Below are 21,186 nucleotides of genomic sequence, written 5' to 3'. Positions count from 1 at the left end.
ACAGCAACAAGTTGAAGTGACTTTCAGAAAAGCAGAATAAGAACTAGGACAATAATATATTCTCAAGGACAAAATTTCTGGAAAAGCCATACTAAGACAAGCAGAGGCTTAACTGAAAGCTAAAGTCTAGCTACAGAAATACTACATGGATTGTATCAGTCAGGAGGGAAACCTGACCTATTTCACTTAAACTGACCATCTCTATCATAGTGGATTAATAGAATAAACAAGCTTTAAACAATAAGAGCAATTACTTCACTTTTTGCAGTTTCACAGCTCTCTTAGTGAGGTCTTCTGGCATTTCAATAGTCTTTAAACACTATTTCAGGATACACACACATTTGCACCAAATGCTGCACTCACTAAACTCAATGTCCTGCCATAACATAGAGGAGGAGCAAGATCAGGTTCAAAATGAGACAGTGGCACAACATGCATTGAAATCCAAGTCTGGAAATGACTTTTTAATGTCAACATATGCACAGTTTGGTTTGGAATTTCTTCTGGTTTTTAAAATGTGTAATGAAATGTGTTCTAAGGAAAGGAAATTCATAAAAGCACTTTGAAAAAGTTCAGGTGACTGAAAAATCTACTTCCTTACGGTGACTTTGTCACACCTTCCAGTGGATTAAAGGTATTTTGTTAATTGTATCTCCATTCTTACCATGAGATGCAAAAAAACCTCTCAGTCACTCCTAATTTGGCATGGCTTCGGGTAATTTTCTTTTCCTGATGTATGAGCAGGCTTTAAGAGCTAAATGCCATTGTAGAACATTCTGATGAGCTGAATTTGTACCATGATAAATTCTGTGAGAAAGCTGGGCCTTGCTGTTTGTGTCAGCAAAAAACTGCAAAACGCCCTGCATGTACGAGCCAGAGATGTGCTGCTACTGCACTGTTTTTCTCTAACTCATCAAAACAACCATCTGGTTTGATCTAAGAGTAAAATCCTGCCCTTAGGATGCAGAACATTAAATGGAGAAGGAAGAGTCCATCCTAACAGGAGATGCTTTGGAGAAAGAAAGATTAAAAAAAAAAAAAGGCAGTATAACAATTTTCTTTCATTCACAGGCACTGTGAAATTTGTTTGTTACTGCCCAACATCCTAAATTGTTGACACATACAGGGTAATGGATCACAGAAAAAGTTTATGCTTTGCAACATCCTCTAGCAGGAACATAAAATGTTTTAGTGGAATTGCACTTTTTTTTACCACAATGAAAAGATACTATTGCAGCCATAAGAGAGATGGTGCAACAGAAGAGAAAGCCTGATGGTATTGGACAATGGCTTGGAGAACTAGAGAGATACAGTAAACAGAGAATACATTTTTAATTGATGTAAGCACATATTCCAAATAGAGGCTTTCATACATGCCTATTTCAAATGGACAAATGGTGCAAGTGAGACAGAATGCACCTCCTGGCACATTGACAGCTGCTGTTTAATGCACTCCTCTCAGCTAAGAGGGCACACTGCTGACTAGCACTGAGTCTGATTTTACTGAAAACCTAATCCATGACATCCACAGGATCCCCTGTGCCCACACACTCGACTGACAAGTTTGCAGAACCCCAGCAGGTCAGTGCTGCACAGAAGGACAGAGAGCAGGCACGCTGCCTTCTTCACATGAACTCTGACATGATCCTTTACCTCAGCCTCTGCTCCTTTCCTGAGGAAGCTGCACCCAGCCCTCTGCACCTCCCCAGATGATCTCAATGAGAGTCACAGTGTTCACATCTTGGCCAGCAGCTCTCTTCTCATTTAACTTCACATCTGACTCACCGGCCAGCTCTCCTGCTCCCTGCAACCATCCCAGACAATCCAGCCCATCTGCCCAGCCTGCTGCAAAGAACACACTGGGTGGCAATCTCCCCTCCTTCAGCACTGAAGTCTGAACCACTGAGGACTTGTGGAGCATTTTATGCCACAGCTCTATTAGCTCAGAGATTGCCTTTTCCATCCCCAAGTGGCTCCATGAGTTTCCTGAGGTTTTCTGCTTTGGATTTAAAGCAGAAATCCACAATCACGCTGAGCATCCTCTGCTAAATGCTTCCTAAATTCTCTTTATTCAGCTTTCAACACCCTGCTTACATTTAATCTTCCATCATTTATGGTTTCTTCTATTCTCCTCATTTGGAGAAACCTTCCTTTCTCCTTTAAATACTTTTGCGTAGGAGAGCTTCCTGAATTTAACTAAGGAGCCATGCAGAGCTTTTACTGAATGGACAGGGCAGTATCACAACAACCACTCGTGACCCAAACTGTGCTTACTGAATTGTAAAATATTACCAAGACAGCTAAAATTCCCTTTTCCTCTTCTGACAAACTTGCCCTGCTGTTATAAATCAGCATATCATTTATTCTCAGCAGATCTCCCATAAATTCTTCTCGCCTCTTAAACTACCACACAAACTCTTTGCTGATGGGGAAGATTCATGGAAGCAGAAGGAACACATGTTAATTTTCAGATAACAATCTGAATTCACAGCAGTAGAAACTTCATTAATCCAAACTTCATATTGAATGAATTTCCTTATTTTCTTTTAGCAGAGAAAAGCCAAATAGAAGAATGTTTGCTTAAAACCATCAAATTTTCTGTGCCATAACTTAATGTTGATGAATGTCCCAGAGACTTCTAATGAAAAAAGACTTGGTTGCTCATTTAAATTAAAACCAGATTAGGACTAATCTCACATTTTGCCCAAAAAGTTTAGAATTACCCAACTGCATGAAACATTTGGAACAGGATGTTGCTGTGAATGAACAGCAATCCACATAAGTCAATTAAAAACTTTCTATTCAATTTTTGAGAAAGCCTAAATTCTCTAGAGCACTGCATAAAAAGCTAAATCACAGAATAAAATAAGAGTTAATATTCCTGGCTGCTTTAAATCTCTTCTTTTAAAATCACATGCACATGTGAGCAGTCTCATCAATATAAACAAAGTCCTCAATGCTGCTCTTGGATAAAAATGCCTCATCCTCTGGCAGAGAGGCAGAATGTGTTAAAACTGTTCCTGTATGGTTACATCAGTTGACATCCATTGTGCAGGAAACATGAGGAACAACACAGCAGACAGAACACCTCCACAGAAACCTGCCCAGACTGCAGGTTTATTTTCAAATATTCAACCATCTTATGCTAAAATAAAAAAGCTTTTAAGAGGTAAAGTTAAGCAAAGCATTAATGGAAGCAATGTGGTAAGACAAGGTTGATTATTAAGAAACAGCACATCAGGCAAATGTTAATTTTTCTGGGCAATAATGCAATGCATGCCTGTGTTAACATTCAGCACCAAGTGAAGTGACAGACTGACAAAACCCTTTTGTCCTACATCTGAAAGCAATCAAACAGATCCAAGTCCTAGTTGACTAGTAAGTGTGCAGGTGTTAATATCAAAACAGACTAACCTTTAGCCCTTCTACTTCACTTTCCAACTGTTTAGAGTACTGTTCACTCCTCTCTCGCAATTTCCTGTCTTTGGATGCCTCAGCAGCTGCAGCTTCAGCTTGGACTTCCAGCTACAAAAGTACATACGTTTTTAATAGATAGGATTCTGCAGGGTTTTTTTTCAAAATCTATTGACGGTTTTCAATATAAGAGAGAAATCTTCAGCACCAAACTGAACACTTCAAAGTCTTAGAAAATAAAATTGGTACTGTTTGAAACCACAGACGAAAGGTTAAAGATTTACAAATTAAAAAAAAAAAAACTCAGAAAACCTTACATATAACTTATTTCATAGAGTCTAAACAGTCTTCTCACCACTTACTTCTTTTTTAAGTCTCTCTGTTCTGCGTAACTCTTGCCTTAAACTTTCTACTTTTTGCATCACCACTTCCATTTCTTCCTCCTTATCTCGGAGCTGGCGGGCAAGCTTTTGTTTTTGAGAGTGCAAGTCTGTCAGCCGCTCGTTCATCTCTGAGAACTCCTGCATTGCCAATTTCCGCTGGCTGTGTGCATCTTTCAGCTCTTTGGCTTGGGATTTTAATCTGTCACTAGACTCTGCCAGTTCCTACAGTTTAAAAAAAGAATTAAGTAATAAACCTAGAAAGCTACAAGGCCAATTTTGTCTTTGGATGAGTATCTAACACCTTTTCCAGAGTGAATAGAAACTACATATTCTTTTTGATTTCATGAATGCATCTACAATACAGATTGCATGCTTCTATAAATAAGGAAAGAGGCATGTTTTACACTAGTAGAGTGAGTAAAACTCCATAAATGTAAACCAAGTGAGAATCTACTCCATTATTACAGGTAAACACAATGGTGTTCAAGCACTTGCATTACAATAGAAAAACACCTTGCTTTCTTAACAAAAATATCATTAGCATTGGTTTTTAATAATTATTTAAATAAATTAAAAGAATCTCAAGTGCTAAACGGTGAAAATTGAATGGAAAACTCTGCTCTATGAAAATCTTTACTCAAGAATCTTCAGAAAACTGGCCTGCAATGGCAAATATTATTTCCATACACTGTACCTTAGTATCAAATATCAGAGAAAGTTTCAGGCAATAAAATACTGCAGTGAATAAAAGCAGTATATGATAACTATCCTTTTCAAAGAATCAGCATACACTGTTAGTGCAGTGATAACTCCACACCACAACACCTTCACAAAGCTTGCTGTGCCCTAGATTTGTGCCACCACACTACCAGTGAGGGACCACAACACTTTAAACAGTTCCATAATGTTCAGTCAAACCACAGCAGAAAAAAGAAGCAAGGAAAAGCAAATTTCAGGATAAAAAAACCACCAACTGGAAGAATTAGTATTTGGCACTGCTGACATCCATGTAAATCTAAACATGTTTCTAAGGTTCTTAAAAAGAGGTCCTAATCACTAAGAGCTGATTTAGAAGAGAGATGGTCTTTCTGGGACAAATTGGCAGCTTTTTAAATTTTAAGAGCCTTAAGGGTCAGAAGAAACAGTGTTAAACACAGCTGGCACATCAGCTTTAGTGTAGACTCTAAAATAATGAGGCAATATAATTACAATGAAAAACAGGTTTTATGTATTTCACACCTGATTACAGGTTGATCTAATAAGAAATACAAAAAAGAGCCATGAAAGACAGTATGTTATAAATAAGAAAATGAGGGATCAGGGAGATAGAGAAGAAGAAATAAAATCCAGTATTCGTTAGCTGCAGTTATTTCAAATTACTTTTCAATTTTCATACTTGGGCAATTCCTCACATCTCCCTCTGGAAATACTTCTGTGACACAGTCTTAACACCATATTCTTCACTGTTAAAGTCTCACCCATATTTCAGATTAAATTGTCTGGAATAGTTCTTCTCTACTCTGTCTTCTAACCCCTATTATTATCACTAAATGTGAAGCTCTAAAACCTTTTTTGCAGCCACCATGCAATTTGGATTATGGAGTCGTTCACTATCTGGAAGCAATCACTTAGGGAGCACCCAGCAGTCATACAGACAATGTGTTAAATAATGTCCTTTTCTTCAACAAAAAAAAGGCAGAAAGCTAAGTAGGTCATGCTACACACTTGTTATCTGCTCATTAGTTATACACTTGAAAGTTATTACAAGCAAAATGAACAAAAATAAAACAGTCTTGAGGGTTTAGAACAGTTGCTGACAAAATGATTTTACCTTATTAAGATCTTCTCTCTCTTGCTTCAGCGTCCTGACTTGCTTCTCAAAAGCCTTTATTTGTCTGGAGGCATCATCCAATTCCCTCCTTGCACTGCTGGCCTCCTCGAGCTGCTGCTCCAGCTGACCAGATTCTAGAAAAAGCAGCAGAACTCTAAATATTCTAAGGGAAAAACCAGAATTCTACAATAGCATAGCCTAGCTGCTTGAAGCCCCTTCAGTATTTTTTCTGGTTTCCTTTTAATCACAAAATAAGGCAATTTTTATCTGGTTTAGAAAAGGGAGCAGGTTGTTTCAGCTGCCATTATCTGCTTTTAAGGGAACAGAATGAAAAGGTCCCAGCTTGCTGGAATGTAACACAAAAATGATAACAACTTGTTTTCTCACATTATAATGACCAGCTCTAATACATAATTCCGTAATGTATGCTTTAACACAACTTATACATTTGACTTTTATGTGCTGTGATGTAATATATAATACATCTTTTATTACATAGTAATTATAAACAGTCTCCCTCCTCCTCCCAGTTTCCCCCAAAAGAAACAGTAAAAATAATGGGTCACTCAAGAGCTGGCAAGTGTTTTCCTGTCAGTGCCCTTGAAATTAACTTCAGCTGATTTTACTTATTTCTAGTGTGAAAACCACTTGTTTTTATGTGATCTGCTTTATTACTACTATAAATAAGGGAGAACTATTGCAGCCAGTTTCTTACCAACAGTCAGTTACACAGCCACAGTGTAGTTCTATGGCACAATTAAATAATGTCATATAAATACCCTCAAATTCTACAAGAAAACCCGAAACTCATAAAATATGGCAACTGATACTTTCTAACTAGTGAGTGGGGTTTTTTTGCCTCATAGTCTTTACTTAAAAAACAAGACTTTAAAGCAAGATATATAGGAAGGTAAGTTAATTCCAAGTTCTGTGAAATCACTGGATATGTTTTCTTTTATTTCAGTTGTGGGCAGGTCTTCAGACCACTTGTATTTACCCAAAGAACAGGAACCCATCTATATTCTTAATAACAGGCTTTAACTACATTTTCATAAATGTAACCCTAAGAGACTGGCTCTTGGAGAAATCAAATATAAAAACACATACATTTTTAAGAGGGTTAATTTCTGAAACACAAGAATTTTATAAGCAAATGAATACCATTAGCTTATACCCAGAAAAATATTCACTATTGTTTTAATTCACTCACTCTTGTTTAAAAATTTAAAAGAATGCACTTAAATAAGAGATGCAGCTCAAAGCCAGAAATTATTAACTGCCTTCCTTATGTAGTCTACTCTGAAGTCACCAGTGAAAAGAAAGTTTATATATGGCTCTTCTGAGCCAAGACAAATCTCTCTTCTGTGCATGAACTACTTTGTTCCACAGCTCTGTTTTCCTCTTGCATTGCTGCCCTTTACATATTTGGCAATATTAAAGATTCCTCAAAGTTTTCTCCTATGTAACTTAGCGAACAAAAATTATAACTTTGACCTCAAAAATTGAAAGCATATGCTAGCTTGTCATTTCCTGGAAAACCAGATAGACAAGAAAAATGTATTTTTCTAAGCCCTCCTGGTGACACTCCTGAATTTGACACAATTTTGAGTTCGTTCTTTATTACCTTTTTAAGCAGGTGTTTACTCTTACAGCTTCAGAAAAGGCAGTAAAACAGGTTAAAGAATGTAACAAAAAGCTAGGTGTGACATATGGGTTGTAAATGGCAATTTTCCATTTAATCACCCTAGCTGTAACTAACATTTTAGATAATATATCCAAACACTCACAGTAATATATTATTACATTACATTTAGTAACTCAAGAGATGAGCCCAAAGCATAAAAGGGTCATCTCTGCACCTGAACTGAACCTTCTTAAAGTTCATCAGATCTTTTAAAGGCTATCCAGAAAACCTGGAACTAGCTCCCTTATATTTGAAAGCATTCAGACATGGCCATCATTGGTCTGTTTCTGTATTCTGTCATTAATATAGTTCTAAAATCTATCTCAAAACCTCCATAAAAATCAAGTAAAATAGAAAATGCTATTTGATCAAATTTGCTTGTATTAGTTGCAGCTTAAGGCACAAATGAATCTTTTCTAACAAATGGCTGGATCAGACAAAACATTCAAGTATATACTAGCAAAGTTGATGGCCTAGGCAGCTCTACATCTTCCTCATTTGATCCTATTATTCACTTCCAAACCAAACGCCAAAAGTACACATTCTGTCTAGGAATAAATACACAAATATGTATGTGGTGTGAAGCAGAAAATTACTTTAGGAAAAAACTTCTCGTATTGACCAACTTCACCAGACTTTGACTTATTTTCACTTTCAAAAGGGACAGCAGATGTGTTGGGGAATGTTTCCACACCTTTACTTTTTTTTTTTTCAATACCAAAGGAAGTGAGTGATACTTTCAGCAGTGAACTAAGTTGCAGATCAATAATAAAGAATAAAATACACTTTAAAGCTGATTTTGATGTTTTTCTGTGAATGACTGGTCTCATTCAAAAACTGTTCTTGTAAACGTTGCTTTCCTGTTTAGAAGAAGAAAACTGAAAAGTCAGTTTTCAAAACCTGACCTAAAGATTGTTGCAGAGAAGGGATTTCTGATCACATTGTCTTTATCCTCATTACAGCAGCACGAGGAGGGACATTGGGCTGGAGCAAAATTTCACAAAAGCCTTTGTCCTGATATAGTGCCAACATGGCATCACTCAAACCAGAGTGATCCTCCCTGAGCTGGCTAAACCATGCTCCTCTCCAAAAATAATGCCCATGGTACAATACAAAAGTGCTGCATCACACCAGAGCAGCTGTCCAGCTCTGTATCTGTAACAGGCTTTTTCCAGAGTACACAATTTTGACAGGCTGTGATCTGTGTGCTGCTCTCTGCAGCTCACACACAGCTCCTCCTGCCCCACAAGGCAGCTGCAGAGTCCAAACACATCCACACAAGTGTCTGCAAGCTGAGTTCAAGTTACTCTTTCTGTGGGTGTCGCTGCTGGCATTCCCAACACTTGGAGGAACTGAATGGAGTCTTGTCACAAATACAAACCAGAACAAGTGTTTTTTGTAGTCTCCTCCAACATTTCTGGCTGTTTGTTTTTCTCTTGTCTCAGGCAAGATATGGACATATAATAGAGATGTATCTACCACTACTTGTGACTGATTTTTCACACAAACGACAGACATTTTCCTACAAGATTAATTGGGTTCTTCTCTCTGTTTCTCTGGTTCTACACCTGATACCTAACAGTCTCTTGTTATTTTTCCCAAATAAAAAAAATCTTGCTGTGCTTCCTTTCTTCCTTTTCTTTGAGATGTCTCTGTTCTCAAGATCCTATTTTAAAGACACCTCAAGATATTTTCAAGACAGCATTATGGAGATGTATAGAAGGAATCCTATGCTATGAATCACTATGAGGGAAAACTCCCTTCAACTTAAATCAGAGTATCAAATCAAGAATACTGAATACTAGCCTTTAAAGCAGGCTAAAAATATATTAGCTAAACAGACAGCAAATTGGTTCACTCACAGCTAGATTCAATATAGTGGTGCATTGTAAGCCCTCCCTCTCAAAGTTCTTAAAATATGAATTGCCCAGAATCTGAAAGAGTAAGGCTGGAAAAAGATGGATCTTTCCCTAAACATCTCCAGTTGCCTCTGTAGAACACACATACTGGGCTAAGTAGATTTTTGCTTTTTGACTAGTATGAATGTCCTGATGAAAGGCATCATAACATTAATTTAAAAAATAATCTCTTTAGCTGCACAGATTTCAAAACCACTTTTCGAACTTGAGGTACTTGACAGCCATAACTTTAGTTTTGGTAAAATCTTCAAGAACTCTCAGAAGCAAAGAAAACAAATGTTCAGTTTTGAAAGGAATGACAGTTCATTGACAGCAGAGCTGAAAGGTGGCTTTTCTCCCTCTCATCTCCCTTTCCCCACATGCTTCTACTGCCCACCTTGTGCTGATTTATCTGATCACAAGTTGATTAAATTCTCTCTATCTAACAGCATTTTCCTTGTTTAATCAAGTCAATTAAAGTCATGAGAGAGTGCAGGGAATGCACAGATTGAGAAGGGGCCATGCAGCTGTAGGCAGGACTAATTTTGGTGGCAGTTTTCTTTGAGCAGTTTTGCTGCTAGCACTGCAGCCTCATGGCTCACTGTATCCTCTCTCATGCACTACTCCTTGCTACTTGGAAAACTCAAACTGAATTTGGAGAAAATCCTGAGGTACAGTGGAAGAGTGAGGGGTAAAATGAGAAGTAAAAATAGACTGGAAAACTTTTATAAAGCCAAGGAAAACTAGCATTATGATTGGAGAGGAAAAACAACTTGACAAAATACAGTTTCTTGTTACAGCTTTTACATTACTATTTATAACATACCTGTTACCTGTTTCTTCAACTTTTCAATTTCTTCTTTCAAACTTTTAATTTCTAAATCTTTGCTTGCTGTTATTGGGCCATCCACTGTTGAATACTGCAGAGCCTGCACTGTCTGGGTGGACTCTAGAAAAGGATAGAAGAGAGAGGGATGAATAACATGCCTGACATCTGAGGAGATCAAAGAGATACTACTGATAAATTAAGACATGCCAAAAGATCTTGCACTGGGCATTCTACAATTTGCAGTTTCCAATTATTATGTGCCAATTTTTCAGTAATTGTCAGCTAGATCAACTAAGTTCTTAAAAGTTTTAAGAACAAAATGTTTATGCCATAGTGACCAAGGTACAGTGAGAACAAAGTTAGATCAAGAAGTTGCATACATGGTGTATTTGAGGCATAAAGTGTAACAGAAATTTAATTTGTCAACCAAAATAATAGAAAGAATTATTTTCTGCTAGAAAGCACTCCAGGAGGTATATTTAATTTTTTTTCCCCACAGTATAAACAGTGCCTTACAAACCTGCAGGTTAATCTAAGTTTAAAAAGTATGGAGTTATGTTTTTTTAATGACTATACCTTGCAGTTTTCTGCTAAGTTCAAGCTTTTCCTGTTCTAGACGTCTTATTCTCCTCTCATAAGCTTCTGTTGCTAAACTGTCCTCCAAAGTTCTCTGAATGCTGGCATCAAGATCCATGGAGGGTGGTCCAGCTGTCAGTCTTAGACAGCTGCGGTCTGAAAGAACACTGGGGGGAAAAAAAAATAGTATTGGATTTTACAACTGCTATGAAAACATCAACCAATAAACAGCCTGTTTAAGTTGTTAATTACTATGCCATTTATTATAACATCTTGTTATAATACTTTGTTTGTATGAGCTCATTGGAAATTGAATTAATTTTTACCTAGCATGCCTGATCTCCTCAATGCATTTTTTGTTACACAGAATTGGATGAACTCCTGATTATAAATCATTATGGACACTCTATGTTAGTCAGATAGCAAATAGCAAAAAGCTTAGACAGTACAATCACAATAGTAGCTCATTTGAGAATAGTTAATCAAGTATCATAAATGCTTTAAAGACAACAATCACTAAAAATGGTATGAAACTAAACTAGGGCATGGACATGTCAGAAATGCTGTGGCTACTCATGTACACATGCTACTACTTATGCAAATAATGCTTTTGAAGTCTAGGACATTCTAGGACATAGTCACTTTCCCAGCAGAAACTGGCCTGTCTTTTCAATGGTTGTAAACACTTTCTTTATTTCCATAAACAAGAGGCATACAAGGGACTTCACTGTTTAGTTTAGCAATGGAAATGAGTGAAATAAATTCTACAATAATAGCAGATATCAAAGTAATTTTTACAAAATTTCTATTCAGACTTACAGAAGTGTCAAAGGGCTAGAAATAAAAGCGGTTTTAATGTCTAACAAACTAAGTTCTATTCGGGTTCACACATCCAGTCTTAACTTTGTAATGGGCAGTTAATTTTACATATTCTCTAATAACAACGTTTCTCTCAAAACTCCCAAGAGCAAAGGTGCTGACCTGTACATATATGTAAATTTCACTTGCAGAGAGCTCACTCTCTTGAACTGACAGCATTTTAGATTATGGTACTTTTCTCAATAAACCACATTCTTTGATATCTGCTCAATATGATTCAAAGACAGAAAGTCAGAATACTGTGTAACTAGCCTACAGACAATTTTTGAACTCTTCACTTACCAGCTACTTGTATATGTGAAACCCACAAATGGTAAATGATGGCCAGAAAATGCAGTGTGGGATGGTGGAGGCATTGTTTCCTAGAAAAATAACAGGACAGTTGAGTAAGCAGTTTCCTACTGGACTTAAAAGAAACAGATTTTTCAGTTTAACCATATGAGAAGTGTTAATATCATGTGAACTATACTCACTGTCATCCTTATCTACAGCCCAAATACAAAACAACATCAACTAATTCTATTTACAATAGCATTTAACATATACAAAACCAGAGCATGCTGACATAAAAATGTCTTTCTAATTAAATAGGCTATTTTTCCAAGAAGCTCTTAGCACAAAGTGCAACACCTTTTATTCTCTGCTATTGAGTCAACAGGGCTTCCTGCCTGTAGAACTACCAGCCCACTTCTGAGTGGGCCACCTCTATTTGGAAAGAACAATCAACAGGCATTTATTAGAAAGAAATAATACCAGAGAGTGTTCTAATCCCGTTAGTAATTTCACCATTTCTTCATTCTTTGCTCCTCTTTCTTGCCAGACAAAGAACTACAAACAAAGACAACTCTTTGAGTTGCTATTCAGGTAAAATAACCCTGTTGTTATTTTATTTGGACTATTTGAAGTTCTAATATTCCTAATTTTCTGTTAAAAGCTTCCTATTTAAGCCCAAGAGGCAAGGTTTATGTTGCTCTACTAGAGATGGCCATAACAGTCACCAAAAGAAAATCCTCAAGAAGATGATTATTGCCCTGGAAGTGATAAAAGATTCCAAATTGTCAGAAAATATATGTTACATATACCTTTCTTAATTTCTTTCTAAACCAAACAAAAATGAATGAAAGGAACCAGTTGTACATTTCTTTCATATAAAACTCTGCAGGGAAGGACAAGAAGTAAGACTGCATTCAAAAGAAATCTGAAATTACCTTTCCAGTGGTGATGTCAGCTATGTTACATCACAACCTTGTCCTCTTAGCTGACAAAAACCTTCATGTTATAAAAGAGTTCCCAAACAACACTAATGATATGGCTAGATTGTGCAAATTCATGAAGTTGAGCATTTTGGAAACTAAGGACAAGATCAAATTACAAAGCCTTAACTTTCCACTAAATCATAATAAAAATAACAATTATTACAGATTACTATGGTGAGAAAAAGTAAAATTCTATTTCTCCTTTACATTTTGTTTTCACCTTTCATAGATTCAAATTTCAAAACTGTATTCACAAATAACTTTTAAAAATATCAAATACCTAATTGCACAATTTTAACAGCCCACATGACAATTCTCAGGTACCACACTGAGAGGTTACTAAATACCTAAAAAATTGTTTCTATTGATCATAAGGTAAGATTCTGTGAAAGAATTTGTTTTGCAGAGGTCAAGAAACATATCTCCTGCTGCTTGTGTGAATTTAGCAGTACAACCATGCTGAGAAAATTATGACTGAATCCCTCAACAAGGCTACCAAACCAAACAGTGAAAAGCTAAAACCCAGCCCAGCTTAGGCTGCCTGAATAGCACAGTTTTGCCCTTTATGCTTGTGTGTACATTCAACATACTTTTTAAATGCCATTATTATGTATATAATTTTTCCATGGGACTATGGTCTCATTCAAAGTTCAGGAAGAATAACAATCGTGGCTTTTCAACACTGTCTTTTATCTTCAGCATTGGGTTTTCCTCATTTGCTCTATGCAATTCAAATCTTGCCAAGAATTTTTGGGAAAAAAAAAAAAAAGTCTCATGGGCTTATCTGTGTTGCTGACTCCTATAATAGCAGTGTGAGTATGTGGAACTTCCTCAAAAGATATGTATGAAATATGGAGGAGAAAATACGTCCAAGTTATATATAAGGAATTTGAGGCAAAGCAATATGAAATACAATGTCCTCTGGTCAAAGCAAAAATGTAAAATATTCTCAGTCGTGCAATGCCTTTAGGCTAGGCTTTTTCAGCAGATCTGAGATACTAGGTGTTAAAAGAAATGGCAAGAAAATAACATCCTTATATTAAAACAGAACAAAACCTTCAAATGTTTCAAATTAGGAAGCTGAAAAAGAAAAAGCTCTAGAAACTGGCATTCCTCTCTAACAGTTCAGGGGCATTGCTTTTCACTCCCAAATGTCTAAAGCAAAGTAAGAATTGTCTCATTTTTCTCAGCTGAGAGTCCAGTAACTCAGCAGAGGATCATTCTTTCTTCATCTGCAGGTCCCTGTTCCTTCACAATGGAAAAGCATTCACACTATTCAGGCATAGTTTGAAAACCTCAGGTGGGAGAATGGGCTCTAAAAAGGAAGAGTGGTGGAATAGACAACACTAAAATGTGTGAACAACCTCTAAAAAGTATCTCAGCTACACAAAGACCTGCTACAATACAGCATCCACTCCAGCTACTCCATCCTCCCAGCTGTTGCTAGACAAAATAATGTGCAAACTGGTATCTGAAGACTGTATAAACAACTTTTAAGATAAAAATACTTCTGTTGTGAAGGGAGGAGGACATATCAGATAGAAGTGAGGAAACAAAATGAAAAAAGTGCAAGTCATCCTATGCAGCTACACTGATTTGCTTAATTTGCCTATAAGGAAAAGGGGACTGAGATTTAACCAGAGATGACAGAATCACTTAAATTGGAAAAGTCCTTCAAGATCACTGAATCCAGCCATTAAGGGTCAGGTCCATCACTAAATGACTTTCCTAAGGACCACGTCTAAAAACCTCCAGTGAGTCAATTGACTCCACCACTTTCCTGGGCAACCCTTTTGGTTACGAAACCTTTCCCAATATCCAAACTAAACCTCCCCTGGATCAACTTGAGGCCATTTCCTCTTGCCCGGTGGCTTATTACTTGGGAGAAGAGACTGACCCCCACAAAGTGTTTTAGTCAAAGTGGTTTCCATGTTTTAATGTGCAGCTGGAGAAAAGGGAATGCAAATAATGATCATCTTGTCTACAACAATTCACATTGCCACTTATCTGCATGCCCAGAAAACTGAGTGAAACTGAGATGTACATGCAGTTCAGAAAACAAAAGTGGTGAAAATGCTTTATCTGACATGTAAACAGCAGGTCTCTGCATCTTTCAACAGACAAACACACCCAAAGGTATTTCCAAAGAGAGAACACAAGGCATTCCTCCAATGCTAAGGCATCTACCATCTATCAAAGCTCCTTTTCAAAAGCATAGAAACAAAAGTCTGATAAAATCAATAGCTGCAGAGCATTTTAAGGAAAGGTAAAACTATTTTCTCGTTCCTTAAAAAACAGCTGTAATATTTCTCCTACATTTCTCAAAACTCAAGTTGGAGAAAATACTGGAAAAAGCTTGTGGAAATGAACTGAGGGGAATCAAACACCAACATGAGCAATTAGATTAGAGTAATAAAACACAGTAAAATGCAATGTGCAAACTTATACTAAGTCTTAGCAATGCTCAGCTAGAAGTAGTCTTGCAGACTATCTGTATGTAAATGTATTATTCATTATAAGACATGGACACTAAACTTGTTACTGCAATAGATGTATGTTAGCTACAGACATGTAAAGCTACAATGAATTTGTGAACACAAACCTTATCCTTACACATGTATGACTTTAGGACCAGCCTACAAACTATGGGAGTATTCCTCTCTCAGCTCTTCAAAGCAGCATCTAACTGTTTTTTATGCAGAACACAGTGAAATAAACTGCCTTTTCCATACGTTTTGTTACAAAGTATACCACAAAGGCTGATTCATCAAAATGTTACTTGTATACTTACAGAGTTTTTTAAGCAATCATCATCCACATCAAAGTTTGATGTATCAGTAGGGCTGCTGACTTCTGGGATGTAAGGTGCCTCACAGTTCCTAATGTTGTCCCAATCAATCCCAGCAAAAAATGGATGGTTCTTAAAGTCTTCTATTCCATTTTGTCCAAGTCGATGCTCTCTGCTACAAATGAGCCTTCGGATGAGGTCCTTTGCACTTTCAGAGACATCTGTCACTTGAGCAGGAAACTGAAACCTCTCCTTAAAGATTAAAATAAGAGAAAATAGTTTATTACCAAGAAAAAGTTGGGAAAAGGTACTTTCTTAGTGAAAATCATTAACTAGAAAAAGAAATGGGCAAATACTCCAGCTCTGAAATACATGCAGTAAAGCTTCAAGGAAAAGACTTCTGCTAAGGATGGAAACTATTAAGAGATCTTATCTTCTACTTTTTCTCCTTTATTTAAATTTCTCTTACACTACAGCCGTTGAATTTTACAGCTAGCTCTATGTGGAAGAACATTTTAGAATCTTCTGCGTAAGCCAAGGAATGGGTTCACCAGAAAAAAGAAACACAACAAGATTGATGCAATGTAGCCAAGACAGACTCCACAGAGTGAATTAACATCTATGTTTCCAAACCCAGATTTTAAGTTTTAGCCTTATTCCAAAGCAAAGTCATCTGCAATCCATAAGCATTAACTTGCTACATGGAAACATATTTTGTTCTACATTTATGAACACTTAACATAATTAGTACATAAAAACTTATTTTTAAATACGTGTTCAAGTTACCCCATTATTAAAAATTAGCTTAGAGACAGACAGAAAGTGCACTAACTTTGTGGTTCATTATTTTCCCATAGGTCTCCACCAAGGACTCAGCATAAAAGGGCGTTTCTCCATAAAGCATTTCATACATGCAAACGCCCAGGGACCACCAGTCACACTCGGGCCCATACTTCCCTTTTCCATCTTCCATGGCCTGCAAGATTTCTGGAGAGATGTAGTCTGGTGTTCCAACTGCCACTGAGGATTGGACCTAGAGAAGTGACATTTTCAGGATTAAAATCAACTTTCATCATTACAGACACTGTCATACTATGTTCATGTATATATAACTCTAGTCCAGCATTCTTGTCATAACAAGAACAACTAAACACAAGCAAAAGCTTCTAAATTAACTAAGAAACACTTAACCATCCAACTGCAGTAATAGGCAGCCTAATAATTTACTTTTGCTAAACTATTATCAATATTTAAAAACAGATAAAGGACAGAACTGTCAGTTGTCAGGACTAGAGCCAGCAAGCAATTATAGATTTGGTAGTCACATATATTAGGTCAAATACTTTGTAATCCTCTGGGACATGATTAAACATACTGGAATTACATTCTAGTCACACTTAATGTGCAAATTTAAATGGACTAGAAGAACATCATCCCATTTCAGTATCTCATCCTGCTCATACTACAGCTTACATTTTCAATAAAGATTAGAGCTCAGAGCTTAAAACTGAGAGATTCATAGTTCATAAACACCTACTTGGCATTGACAGCACAGCTTCCCTTTATTTATTCATGAGCTGACTGTATGCTAAAAAGTTCTTAATATACTGCAAATCCAAGCAGTCTGCAGTTGAATTTTCAAGAAAGTCAATTATATACCAATACCACTTACAGCTCCATTTCATTTGCCATGAGGCACCTATTCCCTTTATTAGCACATATTTTGTGGCTATCAATGGACTGAAGAAAAAATATTTAGGAATGTATCATTCTTTCTAATTTACCGTTCCATCTTCCATCAGTTTCAGACAAGAACCAAAATCTGCTAATCGAATATGTCCATTCATATCCATCAAGATATTGTCTGGTTTTATATCCCTGCAATAAAACAAATTCCAGGATTAGTACAAAATGTACTGCATTAGATGTATTCCAAGCATTAATTCTGCAAGTCTTTTCATTGAAAACCAGCAACCCAACAGTCACTCAGGATATGGTGAAGTTTGCACTAGAGACATTTCATGAGGCTGTGGATCAGTCAAATCCTACAATGCTTCTTAATTTTAATAAGAATTGTCCTCTCATGTCTCAAGGGTAGACAGGAGAATCTTATTTGCTCTGAGCTTTTGTATTAAAATTTTAAAATCATCTGAAGAATTTTAGTGGAAGACGCATGCTTATACTGGAGCAGGAAAACAACCCCTAGACTTTACAACAGAACAAAGGCCAATGAAATCCTGAAATAGTTTACACATTTTTAGATTTGCTGTCTTTCACTGACATTCTTCTCTCACATGCATCTCAGCTCACTGCGCACATCTGTCATGCTTCTGCTGACATGACCGTGGTACACACCACTGCAGCTCTGCCTGCCCATTGAGCTCATGATGCAGATGGAACTACCCCTCTAAGCAGGCAGCATCATAAACATGTAATAAACTCCTCATATAATAAACTCCTCATATTGTAAATTTGGCCTTTTTTTGTCTCAGGCTTTTCCTAAGTGCACTGAAATACAGGTAGAGTGTATGTTCCCAGTGTACAGCTGAGTAGGACAAAAGCCCTCAGTTACCAGAGAGACATTTATTGTTCAACTTATAAACTAGGTTCAAATTTCTTTTCAATTAAGTATAGATATTAAAAACACACATCAAGCTACATTTTAAAAATATCTGACATTATTAGATTCTTACACCATCCTTATCTATTATATTCAAAGCATAAGTTATGACTGTACGAATATAGGTCTACAAATACTTTCTCAGGGAACATTTTTAAGATGTAAGAACAAACCGCTAAAAAAACCAAAAGAAATTTTAAGTCCTCACTTTGCTTCACTCCCCAAACAACTTACAAGATAATTATAACTAACTGCTTTACAGACAAATATCAAAATATTCACAAGCTAAAACGTTCACATGGCACCTGAGAGCAAATTTTGTTGTTTGGATTTTGATGTTTTGTTTTTGTTGGAGGTGTTTTGGGGTTTTTTTCCCAACCAGAAGTCGAGTTATAGACAAGTCTTACTGAAAATTTACAACAGAAAAAAAAAAAATTAGAATCACACTTTGAACAACACTATAGAACCTATGGCATAAGGGCGTCACATTGTCACACACCTGGTGACAATAAATATGGTAACAATTTGTTGTTTGGAAGAAAATAACTTCCTGAATTTGTGTTACTCAAAGACAAGCAGATAGCAGCACATGTTGAAAACAAACTTTAGGCACCTTTCAAATGCTCAGAAATATTTACAAAGTAGAAAGCAAACACTGCAAGAAATCACACTTTCACAACTTGCAAGTGAGCATAAAGACAATTCTTTACAAAGTAAATTAGAAAAATAACTGAATAACTAAATAACTGAATCCATTCTCATAAGACCATTCCTCCACTTGATTTTTGCTGACACTGAATATGCCAAAGAGTTGCAGCCTCCAGACTGAGATAGTTGTGTTTGTTTTGCACTCTCCCACCAAAAACATTCCTTAAACATGCTTCTAAATAAAAACAAACACATGCCATTGAGACTGCTGGAATTATAACTTCAGTTTAAAACACTTTGCAAAAACATGCACCTAAAAATCCAGTTCCTCCTAGAAGCTGGACCTAGTTCAAGCTAAACAAAAACATGAGTCACCCTTGAGGCTCCATTTATCCATGTTCTATCTTTTAATATATTCCCAAGAGAAATAATAATAACATTAATAACCATCATCATCATCCCAACCTCTCCCATTCAATCTCACAAAACAGCAAGAAAAAATGAAAAATCTCATTGTGTTGTCAACACAAACCTGCAAACAACACTGAATGCACTTGAAGGAACAACAATTTCTTGCAGAGTGGCATTTGTAATGCTCAGTAATAACTTCATAAGAATAATTTTTACAGCTCAAGAAAAAAGAAAAGACCAACTTAATAAAAACAAATTATTTTCAGCTCTTGTAACAGAAGCTATGGGCTATGAACAACTGTTCTGAATTCTGAGCTACATTAATAAAAGACAGTTTGAAAGACAAGAATTGCTGGTACCTGCAGAGCAGAGCAGGCTATAAGCAAAGGGAAAGAAAATTATGAGCCCCAGAGGGGAACATGGAACAGGAGTAACTATTGCCAGTGTAACTGAAGAGTCTGAAGGTGGTGATTATAGGAAAAAATAATGTCTTAAACCCTGCATCTTTACTGAGCCTGCAGCGGCTAGATTCCATTAGAATGATGAGTTTTGTTCCAGGTTTTCCTTTGAATGACATTTGTTTACTCTCTTTAGTGATCAGAGCTGGTCTATCTCCTGTTCTAAAGAGAATATGGTATTCTCTCTTCACATGCACTCCAACTTCCCCGTTTATCCCAGTTTCTTCACTGTATGGACTGGTTCCTTCTACTTCCATCTCAACTGCATTTTTATTCCTATCTCTCCTACACTCATGCCCAAAGCTGAGATGTCCAATCCTTCACAGCCTATCAACCCCAAATTTCCTCCCTTTCTATTTCCTCCTTCCTCTCTCATCTTCTTCACTCCCAAGTCCTCATCTCCCTGCTTGCTCCAATTTTACTAATCTTGTTTTTTATCCCATTTCAGTTCTCAGCAGTCACTGTTTACTCACAGTCCTGTTCCACTGGCTTCCTATTCCTATGATACAGGACAACTGTATCCTCCTTCCTCATGACCAGTTCCTGTCCAATTTTCATGGCAATCTTCTTTGGCACCAAAAGAAGAACTATCAGTAATAGAGACTCTGCACACAGTCTCTAGTGTCTATTTATCAGCATCTCGCCAAATTCCTTCAATATCACAGCTCTGAAATAGTGCAAATACAGTAGAAGAAAACTGAAAAGTATTTAGGGATCAAACTCTGCACACAGTGGCTTGGAACTCATACCAACTGGAATATTGAGGGAAAAATTATAACCTGAAAATATCTAGGTGGGAGAAAGAGGAATGAAAAGATATCCATGACTCATGGAGGATTCTCTCCTGAATTTCAAGTCTCCCCACCCTATAGCAGAAGATTTTCTCACTGGTTTTGTAATAATTATTTTATTAATTGAAAATCTATATAGGAAAAGCAATCCATGATTCTTGATTTTGTTTCTGGAAAGAGGAACCCTTATAGCTTCAGGCAAACACTAAGGAAGGCAAATTCCAGACTAAGTACCTAAAATCTGGCAAAATTAATGAGCAAATAATGAAAAGTTATATGGCTCAGTGAATAGAGCACTGGGCTGAATCTTTGTAGATAAGAATTACCAGGTGATTGTGGGCAGACCATTTAAACATCACTCAACAAGAACCATGGTGCTCAGTCAAGCAATTAATATCATCTGGCTAGAAGGCTGTAGAGCCCAAATACCCCACTAACTCTGTAATTAGTTCACTGCAATAAAAGGTCAGCCCACTTGAAATATGAAATACTAATTCACTTTCAAGAAATATAAGCATTTGAAAGGTATTTTATGAGCCAGATTTCTAGTGGGAACAGGTATTGAATTGCTCTGACACCACTGTGCTCTCTGGAGACCCTGAGCAAGTCCCCGACAGTTCAGCCCCACTCTGAAGCAGCTTCAGGGGAGGAAGCTCAATGTGCAAGGGGTGCAGGACGCCAGAGCTGGACCCACACAAGCCAAGCTACCACAAATTCTTC

The 21,186-nt window shown here is 36.8% G+C and overlaps 1 protein-coding gene across 14 annotated transcripts in view; it reads right to left on the bottom strand.

The window, feature by feature from the left end:
- The window catches only part of CDC42BPA (CDC42 binding protein kinase alpha), a 186,760-nt gene that overhangs the window by 65,861 nt on the left and 99,713 nt on the right, over positions 1-21,186 (bottom strand). For 11 of the 14 annotated variants that reach the window (XM_014268134.3, XM_014268140.3, XM_074536796.1 and 8 more), the window contains exons 7-15: positions 17,323-17,416; positions 16,371-16,571; positions 15,542-15,790; positions 11,777-11,856; positions 10,616-10,782; positions 10,037-10,159; positions 5,629-5,762; positions 3,777-4,019; positions 3,415-3,525 (exon numbers count right to left, since the gene is read on the bottom strand). In XM_014268134.3, the coding sequence (XP_014123609.1) occupies positions 3,415-3,525; positions 3,777-4,019; positions 5,629-5,762; positions 10,037-10,159; positions 10,616-10,782; positions 11,777-11,856; positions 15,542-15,790; positions 16,371-16,571; positions 17,323-17,416 (1,402 nt within the window). The remainder of the gene's footprint in view (positions 1-3,414; positions 3,526-3,776; positions 4,020-5,628; positions 5,763-10,036; positions 10,160-10,615; positions 10,783-11,776; positions 11,857-15,541; positions 15,791-16,370; positions 16,572-17,322; positions 17,417-21,186) is intronic. The other 3 variants (XM_014268141.3, XM_014268144.3, XM_014268142.3) reach the window with 2 other exon arrangements.

The sequence above is a fragment of the Zonotrichia albicollis genome, chromosome 3 (genome assembly GCF_047830755.1).
Source record: "Zonotrichia albicollis isolate bZonAlb1 chromosome 3, bZonAlb1.hap1, whole genome shotgun sequence".
NCBI classification, from domain to species: domain Eukaryota; kingdom Metazoa; phylum Chordata; class Aves; order Passeriformes; family Passerellidae; genus Zonotrichia; species Zonotrichia albicollis.
This window is presented reverse-complemented; position numbering and strand designations above follow the sequence as displayed.